This window comes from Martes martes, assembly GCF_963455335.1.
Source record: "Martes martes genome assembly, chromosome: 13".
Lineage (NCBI taxonomy): Eukaryota > Metazoa > Chordata > Mammalia > Carnivora > Mustelidae > Martes > Martes martes.
Window position 1 is genome coordinate 14,249,009 of NC_137901.1, and position 15,528 is coordinate 14,264,536.

Consider the following 15,528-nt stretch of genomic DNA (forward strand, 5'->3'; position numbering starts at 1 on the left):
GAGCTGTCCACGAAATTTGTGGTGGTTATAACTATGACTCTAGTCAGTGTTATCTTTTGAGTACAGACTTAGGCTTCAAATTAATTTTTTTTCTATTTATGCTCCAAATTAATTTTTTTCTACTCTATTTTTAGATCCATAGAAAAGTTTCAAAAATAGTACAGAGAGTTATTGTACACCCTCCACACTGTACCTAATGTAAACATCTTATGTAACCACAATGTAGTTATCAAAACCGGGACATTAACATTTATACAAAACTATGAACTAATCTACACTTCTTAGTTGACATTCACCAGTTTTTCCACTCTTGTCTATTTTCTGACTCAGGATCCAGTTCAGGTTTCCTTATTGTGTTTGGTTATGTCTCTTCAGCCTTCATTCTGTGACTATTCCTCAGTCTTTCCTCGTCTTTCATGACCATGATACTTTTGAAGAGTACTGGTCCATTATTTTGCAGCCTGTTTCTCAATTTGAGTCTGTCTGATATACTCCCATGAATAGATCAAGGTTTGCATTTTTGGCAACACCACATATTCTTTTACCAAAAATGTGCTATGCTGGGCCTTTCTTAGTGCACCGAATTAGGGTTACATGATGTTAATGTGTCTTATTACTGATTATGTTAACTTTGACCACTTGGTAAAGTGGTATCTGAGGGGTTTCTCCATTGTAAGTTAGTGTTTTACCCTTCGTAATTAATATATATTTGGTAGAGATTTCTTTGAGACTGCAAATAGCCTGTTTGGCTCAAACTTTGACCCATTGAGTTTAGCATTTATCAGTGCATCTTGCTGGTAACAAGTATTACTGTGGTGTTTGTCTAGTTGTAATTTTATATTTTTCTCATTCCTTCTCCATGTATTAATTGGAATTCTTCTGTGGAAAAGAGGTGTGAGATTCTAAGATCATTAATATCTCGTTGTGTTCTGGTGGAGATCCTTAAGTTATTACCTGATGAAGTAATTATTTCTAACACTATGTTTTTTTAAAGATTTTATTTATTTATTTGACAGCGATCACAAGTGAGCAGGGAGGCAGGCAGAGAGAGAGAGAGGGAAGCAGACTCCCTGCTGAGCAGAGAGCCCAATGTGGGGCTCAATCCCAGGACCCTGGGATCATGACCTGAGCTGAAGGCAGAGGCTTTAACCCACTGAGCCACCCAGGCACCCCTCTAACATGATTTTTGAGAAAAAATATCAACTATATTCTCGTTTGATTTTCCTTCCTGAAATTCTTTTAGATATTCTCATTTCACCTTATCTTTCTTACATTGAAATAAATTATTTAAAACTAAGGATCACTTGAAAATGGGTTAGAAAGTACATGAGTTTTAGGGTTAAGGCCTATGTATAAAATTCGTGAAGACCCATTAGAATAAAATATAATGACTAGTGAAATTTAGTATGATTTCTAGAGTGCAATATATAAGATCATTACTTTGAGGAAGGGAAGAATTTGTATCATGTAGTTTAGTAGGGAAACCCATTTGTAGGTTGTTGGCATGGTCCAGGTGAGGACCTGATGAACTAATGTGGTGGTTGTGAATGTGGAGAAGTAAGAAACACAGGCCCTTTCGAAAATAGAACCCAGGGTTTGCTCGGTCGGTTAAGCGTCTGCCTTCAGCTTGGGTCATGATCCCAGGGTCCTGGGATTGAGCCCCACATCGGGCTCTCTGCTCAGTGGGAAGCCTGCTTCTCCCTTTCCCACTCCCCCCTGCTTGTGTTCCCTCTCTCGCTGAGTGTGTGTCTCTCTCAAATAAATAAAATCTTAAAGAAAAAAAAAAAAGAAGAAAGAAAGAAATAGAACCCAGAGGCTCCTGGGTGGCTCAGTCGGCTGAGTGACCAACTCTTGATTTTGGCTGGGGGCGTGATCTCCGGGTTGTGGGATCCAGCCCTGTGTAGGGCTCTGCACTGAGTTTGGAACCTGCTTGAGAGTCTTTCTTTTCCTCTCTGCTCTTCCCCTCTACTCATACTCTCTCTCTCAAAAAAGAATTAATGAATGAATGAAAGGAAGAAAGGGAAATAGAGAACCCAGCTGGACACTGAGAAATAGTAAATAAATATATAGTGCTTGTATCATTAATATTTGGTGGTAAGGAATATTACAAGTCTAATCAGGAACTTACAAAAATTGATTTGACTGGAACAGGAAAATACAGTATACCTTTTTCTTTTTTACTGCTTTCTTTTAAAATAATGTAAACTCAACTACTTAAAGTTTGATTTAAAAAATAAAAATAAAAATCGAATGCTTTATAATCTAGAGTATGTATTCCTAATGCTTTACATTTGTATGGTGCCATGTCTTAGTTACTTCACACTAGACTCCTGCCATGGAATAAGGCTGATGGTATCTTTTTTTATGGATAAGGAAGCTAAGACAGGGAGTGACGTGACTGGGATCCTGCTGTTCTTACATAACAGAATGTGATTTTTAACTTAGCTCTTAGAGCTGTAGAAAGGTCAAAGTTCTCAAATAAAATTTTTGTTTGATAACTTCAGTAAGCATTTGGGTAGTGGAAAATTTATATGTTCCTTTAACACATAGACTTTGTTTGATACGTTATTCAGAAAAGCTGTGTACTAGCAATGGGGAAAAAAAGAAAGAACATTAAATCCAGGGAGTTAGTTGTCAATGCAAATGAAAGTGGGAAATGACTTAGATGTTTGCTTATTTATAACCATGATAGAAAGTGCTAACGTTTCCATGATAAAGAGGAGATCTTTAAGTCATTGTGAGCTTGGGGTGCTTGGGTGGCTCAGTCAGTTAAGCAGCTGCCTTTGCCTCAGGTCATGATCCCAGGGTCTTGGGATTGAGCCCCACATCTGGATCCCCATTCAGGGGGAACATGCTTTTCCCTCTTCTTCTGACCCCCCCCACTTATGCTCTTTCTCTGTATCTCTCTCTCTTTCTGTCAAATGAATAAATAAAGTCTTTAAAAAGAATATATAAATCAGTGTGAGCTTCTGTACATCCGGATATACCATATGTGCTTTAGCTCTGACTAGAATTTAAGATCTAACTGAAATGAAGTAAGTACTTGAAAAGCAACTTACTTTGAATAACTGAATAAGATACCTGGTAGACTGTGTCCTGGAATGGAAGTTAGGAAAAAAGGATAAAAATTGAATATAATATTATGAATGATTTTAGACCAATAAATTTAATAATTTGGATGAAATCAACAAATTTCTTAAAAGGTATAACTACCAAAGCTCACTCAACAATTAGTAAATCTGAATATCCCTAAAATATATGAAGAAATTGAATCTAGAGTTAAAAACCTTCCCACAAAGAAAATTTCAAGTGAGTAGGTTCACCAGTGAATTCAGTTACACAGTAAAGGAAGAAATAATACAAATTCTACACAAACTATTCCAAAAAATAAAAGAGGTAGCAACACTTCCCAAGTCATTGTCTGATACCAAGACCAGAGAAAGACAAGAATTACAAGAAAAGAAAATTAGAGTCTAGTATCTTTTCATAAACATTGCTTTAGAATGCTAGATTATATTTTTAGCAAATGAAATCTAACAGTCCATAAAAGGATGATACTTAATGACCAAGTAGGGTTTATTCTGGGAATGCAAGCTTGGTTTAACATTTGTAATTCAATCAGTGTAATCCACCACATTAAGAGACTGAACTAGAAAAACCAAATGATCGTGATCATCTCAAAAGATCCAACAAAAAGCATGTGACAACATCCAGCATCCATTCATGATTTTAAACTCCACATATGAGAGTGAAAGCAAACCTCTTTAACTTAATAAAGGAAACTTCCCAAACCTGGAAGATTGACAACTTTCACCCTAGAGTTGGAAGGCAAGGATTTCTGTTGTTACCACTTCTGCTCAATATCGTACTAGAGGTCCTAGACAGTACAGTAAGCATGAGACAAAGATAAAAGACACTTAGAATGACAAGGAAGAAGTCCTTCATTCATAGGTGATAATAACTATCTCTGTAGAAAATCAAAAGGTATCTACATAAAAGCTACTATATAATAGTTTGTCAGTGTTGCAGGATACCAGGTGAATGTATAAAAATCTGTGATTTAAGAACTAACAAAAGGAAATTGAAATACAAAATAGCATTTACAATAATATCAAAAAATTAAAAAAATATGTAGAGGTGAATTACACAAGCATGAGGAGAGTTTTGAGGGTTATGGGTGTGTTCATTATCTTGACTGTGTTTATTGTACATTTTAAATCTGTACAGTTTATTATAGACTAGTTATGCCTCAGTAGAGCTGTAAAAATGCTATAAAGAATATTATTGGGGCATTTCAAAAAAGTTGTGGTGTACAGATGGTAGATGAGATAAAATACTGACATTGAACATACTGAAGTTGACAGTTGCTGTCTGTGTGTAAGAGAATATCATTGTTCTCAGGAAATAAGCACTGAAATATTTAGGGGTTAAGGGCCACAGTGTATGTAATTTATCTTCAAATGGTTCCGAAACAGTGTTATGTGATTTTATACACATGCGTGAGTAAAATAGACCAAGGGGTGAGGTAGACATGAGGGGTAAGATAGATAAAGCAGGGACAGGAGAGGCAAGAGGAAAAATGACAAAGCAAACAAATGTTAGCATAGATGTATGTGGCTAAAGGATATGTGGGTTTTTGTACCATTATGCTTGCAACTTTTTTCTCAGCTTGAAATTATTTTCAAATAACAAGTATTAAAAATCTGTATTAAAGTAAGTGCTATCATTTATAAAAATTTCTTATGTAGGACACAAAATAGGTAACTAAAAGAAAAATTAATTGAACTTAACCAAAATTGAAAAGTACTGCTCTTTGGAAAACACTGAAAAATAAAAAGGAGGAAAAAAAAGAGAGTATTAAAAAAAAAACATGCCCATTAAACACATGAGAAGTTGTTTGACATCATTGGTTATCCAGAGAAATGTAAATCAAAACCACAGTAGGTTACAAGTACGTTCCCACATACAGAAAAAGCAAAATTAAATGGGCTACAGTACCAAATATTTTTGGCAAATATATGGAGCAACTGGGGCTATCAGCCATTTCTGGCCTGGAGGACATTATACTAGCTGAAATAAGCAGTCAGAGCAAGACAAATATCGCATGATTCTTCCTATGTGAGATACCTAAGAGAGTCAGACTCACAGAAGCAGAAAGCAGAATGATGGTCCCCAGGGTCTGGTTGGGGAGGAGAAATGGGAGTTGTTGTTCAGCAGCTATAAAATCTCAGGTACCCAAGATGAGTAAGTTCTAGATATCTGCTGTACAGTCTACAGTTATCAGTACTGTATTGTGCACTTGAAAATAGATAAAGGGTAGATCTCCCATGTTAAGTGTTCTTACCAGAATTAAAAAAAAAAACAAAACAAAAACCATATAGCTAAGGAAAATAGCAGTAGAGCAATTATGCTAAAGTTGATGCTTTGGTATAAAACAAAGTTTGAGACTTGGTTTCTCTAAGAGATTTACATCCGTTAGATTAGATTTTTAAAGTCAACAAGGGTGGCAAACAAATTTTTCTCACGTGATCAATCCAACTTCATGTACATCAGAAACAATAATATTAGCCAATAGTTAATGACTGACTGTAGTAGGCACTCTTTTGCATATTTTACACATATTACCTCAATTCTTTTTTCTTTTTTCTTTTTTTAAAAAGATTTTATTTATTTATTTGACAGACAGAGATCACAAGTAGGCAGAGAAGCAGGCAGAGAGAGGGGGGGAAGCAGGCTCCCCGCTGAGCAGAGAGCCCGATGCAGGGCTCGATCCCAGGAACCTGAGATCATGACCTGAGCGGAAGTCAGAGGATTTAACCCACTGAGCCACCCAGGCACCCCTCTTTTTTCTTTTTTTTTTAAGATTTTATTTGGCACAGAGAGAGAGCGAGAGAGCACAGTATGGGGCAGAGGGAGAGGGAGAAGCAGACCTTCCACTGAGCAGGTAACTTGATGGTGGGGCTTGATCTTGGGACCCTGAGATCATAACCTGAACCGAAGGCAGACACTCAACCACTGAGCCACCCAGGTGCCCCACATTAAACACATAATGTGAAATGTCTGAAAGTTAGCATGAAAATTACATTAAAATTTAAATTAATCATGTTGACATTTTTAATAATGAAAAAATGGAAAACAACTCCGTGTTTACCAGTGTGGAGGTGATCAGGAAAATTAAGGTATGCCCATTGGATAGAGCATGGTGATGGTAAATGATGTGTGAGAAGAATTTTATAAAAAAAACAAAGAAATGTTCATGTATGATAAAGAAAAAAATCAATACATGAAATTGTGAGCCTTTATAAAAATGTAGATTAGATAAAAACTAAGGAATGTAACAGGTTTTTCTTTAGGTGGTAAAATCATAAGTAATTTTTCTTTATTTCCAAACTTACCACAGTGATTGTTTAACTTTTCAACTTTTTTTATTTTTTAAAGATTTATTCATTCATTTTAGAGAGAGAGTACAGAGGAAGGGGCAGAGGAAGAGGGAGAGAGAGTCTCAAGCAACCTCTGTGCACGGAGCTTGGAGCCCAATGCAGGGCTCAGTTCCACAACCCTGAGATCACAGCCTGAGCCAAAACCAAGCCTTTGCCACCCAGGCACCCTGTGATTGTTCTATTTTTATATTCAGAATACAGTTATTAAGATAATGCTTGCTATGTAGTTGAAGCTCATGTATACTAGAAAAAGCAGAATATTCTGAGAGTTTTGCCTTAGGTTGCAGAATAGCATCTACTCACTAAGGGACTTTTATACTTTGTGGAATATCTTTGATCCTTATTGGACTCTTAAATCTCTCGGGAAAAAAGTGGCCCATAATTTGGCCATTTACTTTATTTTACATTCTTTTTATGATGTGCTTAACTTTGACAAGGTTTTGGTTTTTTTGTTTGTTTGCTTGCTTGTTTATTTGGCCACCCTTTCCTCCCATGATATAATTCTTCAGGCCAGGAAGAATAAGATGTGTCTGTAATTAAAATTACTTCATCTTTGGTGTTTTTCAGCCAAGTGTCACTGTGTGTAACCAATGTTAGTTATATTACAAAAAGACAAGTTAAGAGTATTTTGTTGTTTTTAATCTGCAGGGAGATTCACCAACAAAAGTAAATTATAGACTGGCTTGAAAAGCATTCCCATGGACTTGATCTTGGCAGTTAATGGCATACTGTCATACAGTATTATTTAAATGTTTCATATTGCTTAGTTTTCCTTCCGTAAGTATGTGTTTATCAGATCTGTGACTGTGTCTTCTTGGTGTTCTCTCTTGTACTCCACACAACATTATGTACAGAATGTATGCAAGAGCATTTTAATTGAATTTGTGAATATAACTTGCACTTTCGTTGGTTCAGGGAACTCTTTCTTTAATGAGTGTACATTTTTTGAAACACATGGAATTTAACTACCTTTTCCTTCCTGTAATTTATTTAAATGGACAAAAATGCATATAATCTGTCAGGACGATCTAGAAGTCTCCTGAGCTGATAACGAAAAGTCAAAAAAAAAAAAAAATCCTCAGACTTTAAGTAATGTTAAATTCCAGGAGTATCAATGGTGGTCATATGGACAACCAAGACCACCATGAATTATATTTTCTATTTTATATAGGATTTGATTTGACTGGACCCTGACCCATTTTAGGACTCATTTATGTATTTGTTTTTGATCCTGTATTGGTTTTTATGAGCTTAGCATACATTTAAATACATTTAGCATACATTTAGCATACATTTAAATTTATTATGAATAGTTTAGTGGTATTAATTGGGTATTATACTTGAACTTTCTCTTTTTGTGTGAGTGTATTTTATCATGTATTTTATTTCAGTATTACCTCATTATTAAATAATGTTTATTTTTGCTATCTTAAATGAAAGTGAAGTTGTAAATTAGGTAACATCTTAAAATATATGTTCAGTCTATATGCAGTCATCAAAATATGTGAAAATATGTATAATTGCATTAAGGTTTATCCAAATTTAATTTAATTTTTTTCCCTCTTTCAGTTTTTCTTGAAGATTAATTAGTTACACTGGATATGCTGCTCTTCTTTATTTTGGGATTGCTTGTACATTTTGTGTTCTTCGGCTCCATCTTTGATATTTATTTTACATCTCCTTTGGTTCATGGAATGACTCCTCAGTTTACACCATTACCTCCTCCAGCAAAAAGATTAGTACTGTTTGTTGCTGATGGCTTGCGGGCAGATGCACTTTATGAATTTGACGAAAATGGAAATCCTAGAGCGCCATTTATTAGGTAAGCATGTCAACTGATACAAAGACCTTTCTGGAAAGTGTTATCTTGACACTTTTATCTCATGTTGGACACAGAAGTGATGATGAGAAAGAGAATAGGGCACTTATACATCTGCCTTTGTCTTATGGATTAAGAAATTTATTTCCTCCTAGGAGTTAGGTATGACCTTAGCTGCTTGGCTTAACTTGTCCTAATTTTCCAAACCTGACTTACAACTCACTATATTTTTCTTATAAAATAAACTTGTTACATTTTTAAAATAATGATAAGCATAAATATTAATGAATTGCTAATTATAGTGCTGTTTAACTAAAAAATAGAGTTCAACTGAAAACAGACTTATGAAATACATAAAGCCCTTCTAAGTTTATGTCACTGTTAATTGTGATTTCAGATTTTATGAAGTGGCTTTGAAAAGAAATGTTTAATTTTTTAAAACTTATGGGGCTCCTACAAATAATTGTTATTTTTCTTTTTAGTGACAAGTTCCTCAAAAGCCTTTCTTTTTTTTTTTTTTTTAAAGATTTTATTTATTTATTTGACAGAGAGAGATCACAGTAGACAGAGAGGCAGGCAGCAGGGAGCCTGAGCAGAGAGCCCGATGCAGGACTCGATCCCAGGACCCTGAGATCATGACCTGAGCCGAAGGCAGCGGCTTAACCCACTGAGCCACCCAGGCGCCCCTCAAAAGCCTTTCTTCATGCTGGTATAGAGAGGTTAAAACTCAAATTCAAGTGAAAATTTATCTAAAGTATTCCATTTTCTTCTGTTCTCACCTACCATCATTACTTTTATTCTTAACTGTATTTTAGTTTTCTTTATAGTACTTGGCACGAGCAGGTTCTATGCAAGCTGGGCATCTGTTTTGTATACTACTTTGTTTCCGGTTCTTAGAACATAGTAGGCCATTAAATATTTGTTGACTGCTAGAAGAATGAATGAACTTGGAATTCTGTTGAATTTCCAGAAATTTGTGGTGGCTCAAAGAAATGCATACCATATTAAAGGATAAAAGTAATTAAGTGATCAACACAGGGCAGCAGAAAAATATGAGTAGGAAAATAAGATCAAACCAGAGTTAAGTTCGGGTCACAAAAATATGTCACATGAATTTCTACAAATAATTTAAAATTGGGGTAATATATTTGGAGGAATTTCTTAGCTGTCACAGAAAGGAGAGAAATATAGTTCATTGCAAATTAAGAACAAAGTATACCAGTTATTAGCGAAAAGGTGAGCTTTCCTGGTAGCACTTACTTCTCCTTTGGCTGGTGGGTAGCAGGCCAAGAGCTTGAGTAGTTCATGTGCCTTGTGCTGTATGCCATCATGTTTTTACAATTTTAGGAATCTTCTAGTTTCTTTTAAACCTGTTTGTGAAAGTTTTTATTTGTTCTTCACTTCAGTTTTTAAAAAATATGACCTGAACTTATCAAAATGTTTTTAAACAGAGATATCCAAATTTCTTTATACCTCCTTCTTTGTGTTGAAGTTCGGTTTTCGTTAAATAACTGAAGAAGTTAAAAAATATTTCTCCCTTAACAAGTGGTTCACTGGTTTTCAAACTTCTACTTATTATGCATGCGTTTTACCAAAATTGGTTTTAGGATGAGGTAAGTCAGTAATAAAGAGTATCTAAACCAGTACTCATAGTTACCCTTTGGGGCGGCTTCACCCCAGAAATTGTTATGGATGCAGTCACTGTCTGATAGCTTGTTGCTCTGCTGCTTTCTCACGTGCCTTGGCATTGTTGGTCAGTCCTTTGCTTTCATTGCAAAGGATATTGATACATTTTAGCAAAAGAAACCTTTTGCCTGTTTTAGTCTCAAATTTAGGAATGTAATTTAACTCCTAATTGGGAGTCTAGCTGTTTCCCCTACCTTTAATTTTTTTATTTTGAGAATTTTTCAACACAGAAATTGAAAGGACTCTATGTTGAAATCTGTGTACCTTATCCTAGTTTGAACAATTTTTAATTGTTTTCATATTTGCATCCTCTCTCTCAATACACATACATACTTACACACACATGCTTAAATTTTTAATTATTCTTTTTCTGACTAATTTGAAGGAAAGATCTCATGACACTTGACCACTAAACACTTAAGCATGTGTCACATCAAAACAGGGACTTTTCTCCTATAGGACCGCAATACCTCATCACACCTGGTAAAATTTGACATTTATAGAACAATATTGTGTATGTCAGTTGTTTCTCATGTAACAAACCATCTGAATACTTTGTGGCTTCGTACAAAGATTGTGTATTTTGACTCATAGTTCGGTGTTGTGGCCAGATGGTTCTTTGTCTCGCCTAAGCTCATTTATGCTGCCGAATCCAGCTAGTCGGAGGGCTGGGACTGGGCTCAGCTGGGATCAGAAAGATTCCTCACCTTGTTAAATTGTGACTCACTGTTTGGTTTTGATTCCTTCTGTAATAATCTTGTTTTTCTAACACTCTAACAGGATTTAATACAAGTCTGTGCTATTGATCTATAATATCTTTTAGGAATATCATCATGCATGAAGGCAGCTGGGGGATATCTCATACACGTGTGCCAACTGAATCTCGGCCAGGTCACGTAGCCCTGATAGCTGGGTTTTATGAAGATGTCAGTGCAGTTGCCAAAGGTATTATCTATGTGGACGACTTTATTATACGATAAACATACTGCATATAGACCGCTTCTTTAACACTGAATTATGACACAAAGTGAAGTGTGTTTTGGCATACTTTTGGCAAGTATTTTAGCTTGCTTTACTCATAAACACATGCTGGTGTTGATTCAAGAATTAAGCTTTGGTCTTTTATCATTCTGTGCTACTGAAACAATCTGGATGGGTCCATGGTTTTCCTCAGTGTTAACTCTCAAAAGTTCAAAAGTGATTCTATGGTTTAGTAAGAAGTAAATTATCTCTTGCAAACTTTTTTAAAAAAATGGTATAATACATGTAACATAAGATCTGTTACTAGTTTTGCATTTGTTCTATAATTAATTCTCATTATTACTATTTGAAGAATATTACTTTAGGGGCTATACTAATACTTCACCATATATATGTTACTGTTGTTACTATTTGCTTTTTTTTTTTCAATGACCTGAAGGATGGAAGGAAAATCCTGTGGGATTTGATTCTCTTATTAATGAAAGCAAGTACACATGGAGCTGGGGAAGCCCAGATATCTTGACTATGTTTGCCAAAGGTAAGAGTCATTGATTATATTTTCCTCAGATGGTAAAGTAATAAACCAGTATGGTAATTTTTGTGTATTGCCTACTATATTTTATTGATTTTTGAGATACTTGTTTTTACATATTTAACATCTCTGACATAGGAACATATATTACAATGGATAGATATGACCGTTTGATTTTTTCTCTTAGTTGTACTTGAAATATTGGCACATCATATAGGTGTTAGTATCTTGAATTCAATGAAGTGGTATATGGCTCTCACATTTAACCACTTATAGTCCTGGACAAGTTAGATGACTTCTCTGAACTTCAGTTTGCCTTTTGTAAAATGTGATGATAATAATAATTTCTATCACATAGGTTTGTTTTTAGGCAAATTAGATAATTCCTGTGAAATATTTAGCTATGTGCTTATCATGTAATTTTTCATTATGATGATGGTATTGATGTCTGGTTCATTTTACTTTGATAATTTATGAAGTTTGTGAAAAACTTTCATATGAAATATGTAAAAATCTTTCACATAAAGATTTAAATGCTATAACTTATAATTCCTATTTTCATATATTCAAGATAATGCCGTTTGGATTTGTTCTGTTTGTTTCTGTGCACTGATTATAAAATTCATTAAAATTTTTTTTCTGAAATGATTGGATTCCACTTGAAGTTTGTGTCATTAAATGCTTTTTAGTGAGAGTAGAATGACTGGTCATTTCACTTGATAAAAAGGTTTTGTAACATTATACTTAGCCATAGGTCTTAATAATTGGCATTATTGAATATTATTGTATGTCCTGAAAGCAAAATATATATTCAGAATTTTACATATGATATTCATAGAACGTAATTATATAGGTCATGGTAAAAAACCTCAAACTAGGGGCACCTGGGTGGCTCAGTGGGTTAAGCCTCTGCCTTTGGCTCGGGTCATGATCCCAGGGTCCTGGGATCGAGCCCCACATCAGGCTCTCTGCTCCCTGGGGAGCCTGCTTCCTCCTCTCTCTCTGCCTGCCTCTCTGCCTACTAGTGAGCTCTGTCTGTCAAATAAATAAATAAAATCTTTAAAACAAACAAACAAAAGCCTCAAACTATTTGCCACACACACACACACACATACACACACTCTCCTTTCTTTGGAAAGCAGTTTAGCTTCTGGGGGGACTGGTGGTGGTGAGGGTGGATTAAGTTGCTATGATTCACCAAGCTTACCTTCTTGCTTCTGGCTGTAGCTGGTAAGATGTGAGACTAACACTTGAATCAGAAACAATCCCATAGGAATGTTCCGTTTATGGTAACCAACAAAATCACTCAGATCCGTACTTAGGATGTGGAAAGTGGAATGGCTGAGCGGTGGTTGTGTCATTGGAACTGCTATTGCTATTATAAGAGATCGTTATTACTTTGTTATATCTCTTCCTCGTGACCTGCAAGAGCCTATCTCAGCAATTCACTAAGTTGATTAGATTCTTAATTAAATCTTCTAAATGTGTAAGATTAATATATTTGTTGACCCCTTCAAAGAATTTAACAATGGATAATATTTATTCCCTTATATTGAGAAAAGTACACATTTTATGAATAAGATAAGGGAAATTTTTGAATTTTCTTCTTGCTGTACGAAGTACCAAATGACTTCATCTATTTTAGGTTGTAGTGTTCCAAGACAAATTTGTGAAGAGTTTAATCTGTACAGGGAGACAGACTTTGGTGTTTATTTTTGTGGTGTTGTGTATTAGCACTGTGACTTTGGCTAAATTAATTAACTTATATGTAGTGTATCTTTAAAATTAAGAATGTTACTGTGAGAACAAAAACAACAGCATGTTAAAGTACAAGTCATGGGGGCGCCTGGGTGGCTCAGTGGTTAAGCCTCTGCCTTCGGCATGAGGTCATGATCTCAGGGTCCTGGAATCGAGCCCTCCATCGGGCTCTCTGCTCAGCGGGGAGCCTGCTCCCCCTCCACTGCCCGCCTGCCTCTCTGCCTACTTGTGATCTCTCTCTGTCAAATAAATAAATAAAATCTTAAAAAAAAAAAGAAAGTATAAGTCATGGTCCATGGCACATGAAATAAAATGTTCATTATTCCTCCTTTCTCTTCCCCATTATAATTTTGTTATAATTGTTAAAAAAATTTTTTCCCCAAATTTTCTTTTCAGGTGTTGGTGGAGACCATATTTATACATATACCTATGATGCTGAGAGTGAGGATTTTGGTGCCCATGATGTAACAAAACTAGATACTTGGGTTTTTGATCATGTGAAGGTGAGCGCTATTGAGTTGATCATCTCCAGCACATGTATTTGTACCCAAAGTACTAGACACTGATTTGTTGTAAATACATCTTAATTTTTTCTACTTACTTAAACATGAAAGTTCTATATTTGTAGCATACTATTTTAAAAAGACTAGATTCTAAGAAATTACACATTCTACTATAAATAGTTAATGGAAGTTTTTAAAAAATAATTTGAAAAAGATGACTTTTTAAAATTCCATGTTTCTGACAATTAAATGGGCTCCATAGATTGGAATTCAGGGAACTTGTATTTCATTCTTATTTGCTGAATAATCCTAGGTAAACTTTGATCATTCTTTGACCATACAATAGTCTCTTATAGTGGTAAGATCATGTAAGATGTATGAAAACTGCTTTTGAAAATGCTATTCAAGTGTAATGCATTGAAAACAGGATTTTTAAAAAATTGTACTTCAGAGAAAGATAAAAACAAATTAGTAAATTAGTCATCACAAAATATCCATGAGTTTCTCTAAGAAATAAAGTTGTTTGGACTATTTGCTAGTGACAATTATCACAATTTTCACCAGGAATCCAATAGAATTTACATTTTGAGAAATTGTTTGAAAATCTCACTTGTGGATAACGGCTTCCTTTCTTCCTGTCCATTGTTTCTCATTTACATATTACAACTTACAAGTTGTCTGTTGTAAGAAACATTTATTGATTGACCCTTAATGGTTCTTCTTTTTACCAGTAGTGTCTTTTGAAATGACATTGTGGACTTCTCCATGGTATAGTCATTTTTGTTAGTTAGTTTGTAAATATATTCCTCAGTGTATTTCTGCATTTTTCTTTGTACTTACTTAGCAGGAATTAAGTTTTCAATACATTCTTTGATAAACCCTATTTCCTTCATCAAGATCTTTCTTCTTGAAATTTTTCTTTTTTCATTTAACATATACTTTTGTCAACAGGAAAAACTTGAAGTTAAATAAAATCTCTTTAAGAAAATAATTGACAGGGGCGCTTGTGTGGCTCAGTGGGTTGAGCCTCTGCCTTTGGCTCAGGTCATGATCCCAGGGTCCTTGGTATCGAGCGGGCATTGGTCTCTCTGCTCAACAGGGAGCCTGCTTCTTCCTCTCTCTCTCTGCCTGCCTCTCTGCCTGCTTGTGATCTCTCTCTCTGTCAAATGAATAAAATATTTTTTTTTAAAAAGAAAACAATTGACAAATTTTACTTTGCTAATTATTGCTTCTTAATATCATCTACTTATGTTAGCATCCCTGAAAGGCATTTGGCTGCAATTTCAAAAAACACAGCTAAAAATGCTCCAGATTCATGGATTTGATTCCTTGTGTATGGGCAGATACAGCTTATGGCTGGCCTGATTTTATGTCTTCTTTCCTTTCTTTATCTCAATACTGCTAGTCATCAGAAAAAATGATTTGCCCATGACTTCATAAAATATGGTTTGTATGTATAGTAATAACAGTAACATGAAATCATCAGCAGTGAGAAGTGGTATGAAGGAAAAATACAGGGACTAAGAATATACCTTTAGAAAATTGTTTTCTAGACAGTTAGAAGAAGGCTTTTCTGAGAGTTTTGAGGTGATCTCAGAAGTATAGGAGACAAAGTTGGATGGACTGGATTGCCCATGAAAAAAGCATATTTCAAGTGAACAGCAATATATGTACATCTTGGGCACTGAAGGACGAGCCAGCATAATAGATTTGAGGAACTGAAGGAAGTTAAGTTGGCAGGAGTACTCACTGGGAGCAAGATCTGAGGGGAGGGTAGACAGGGAGTCAGGGGTCTTACCTGGACTTGTG

The 15,528-nt window shown here is 35.2% G+C and overlaps 1 protein-coding gene across 1 annotated transcript in view; it reads left to right on the plus strand.

Moving 5' to 3' along the window:
• Window positions 1-15,528, plus strand: part of PIGN (phosphatidylinositol glycan anchor biosynthesis class N) — a 111,600-nt gene that overhangs the window by 7,437 nt on the left and 88,635 nt on the right. The window contains exons 3-7 of the mRNA XM_080821151.1: window positions 7,089-7,217; window positions 8,010-8,262; window positions 10,769-10,890; window positions 11,366-11,464; window positions 13,613-13,719. Of these exons, the coding sequence (XP_080677277.1) occupies window positions 8,042-8,262; window positions 10,769-10,890; window positions 11,366-11,464; window positions 13,613-13,719 (549 nt within the window). The 5' untranslated portion in view covers window positions 7,089-7,217; window positions 8,010-8,041. The remainder of the gene's footprint in view (window positions 1-7,088; window positions 7,218-8,009; window positions 8,263-10,768; window positions 10,891-11,365; window positions 11,465-13,612; window positions 13,720-15,528) is intronic.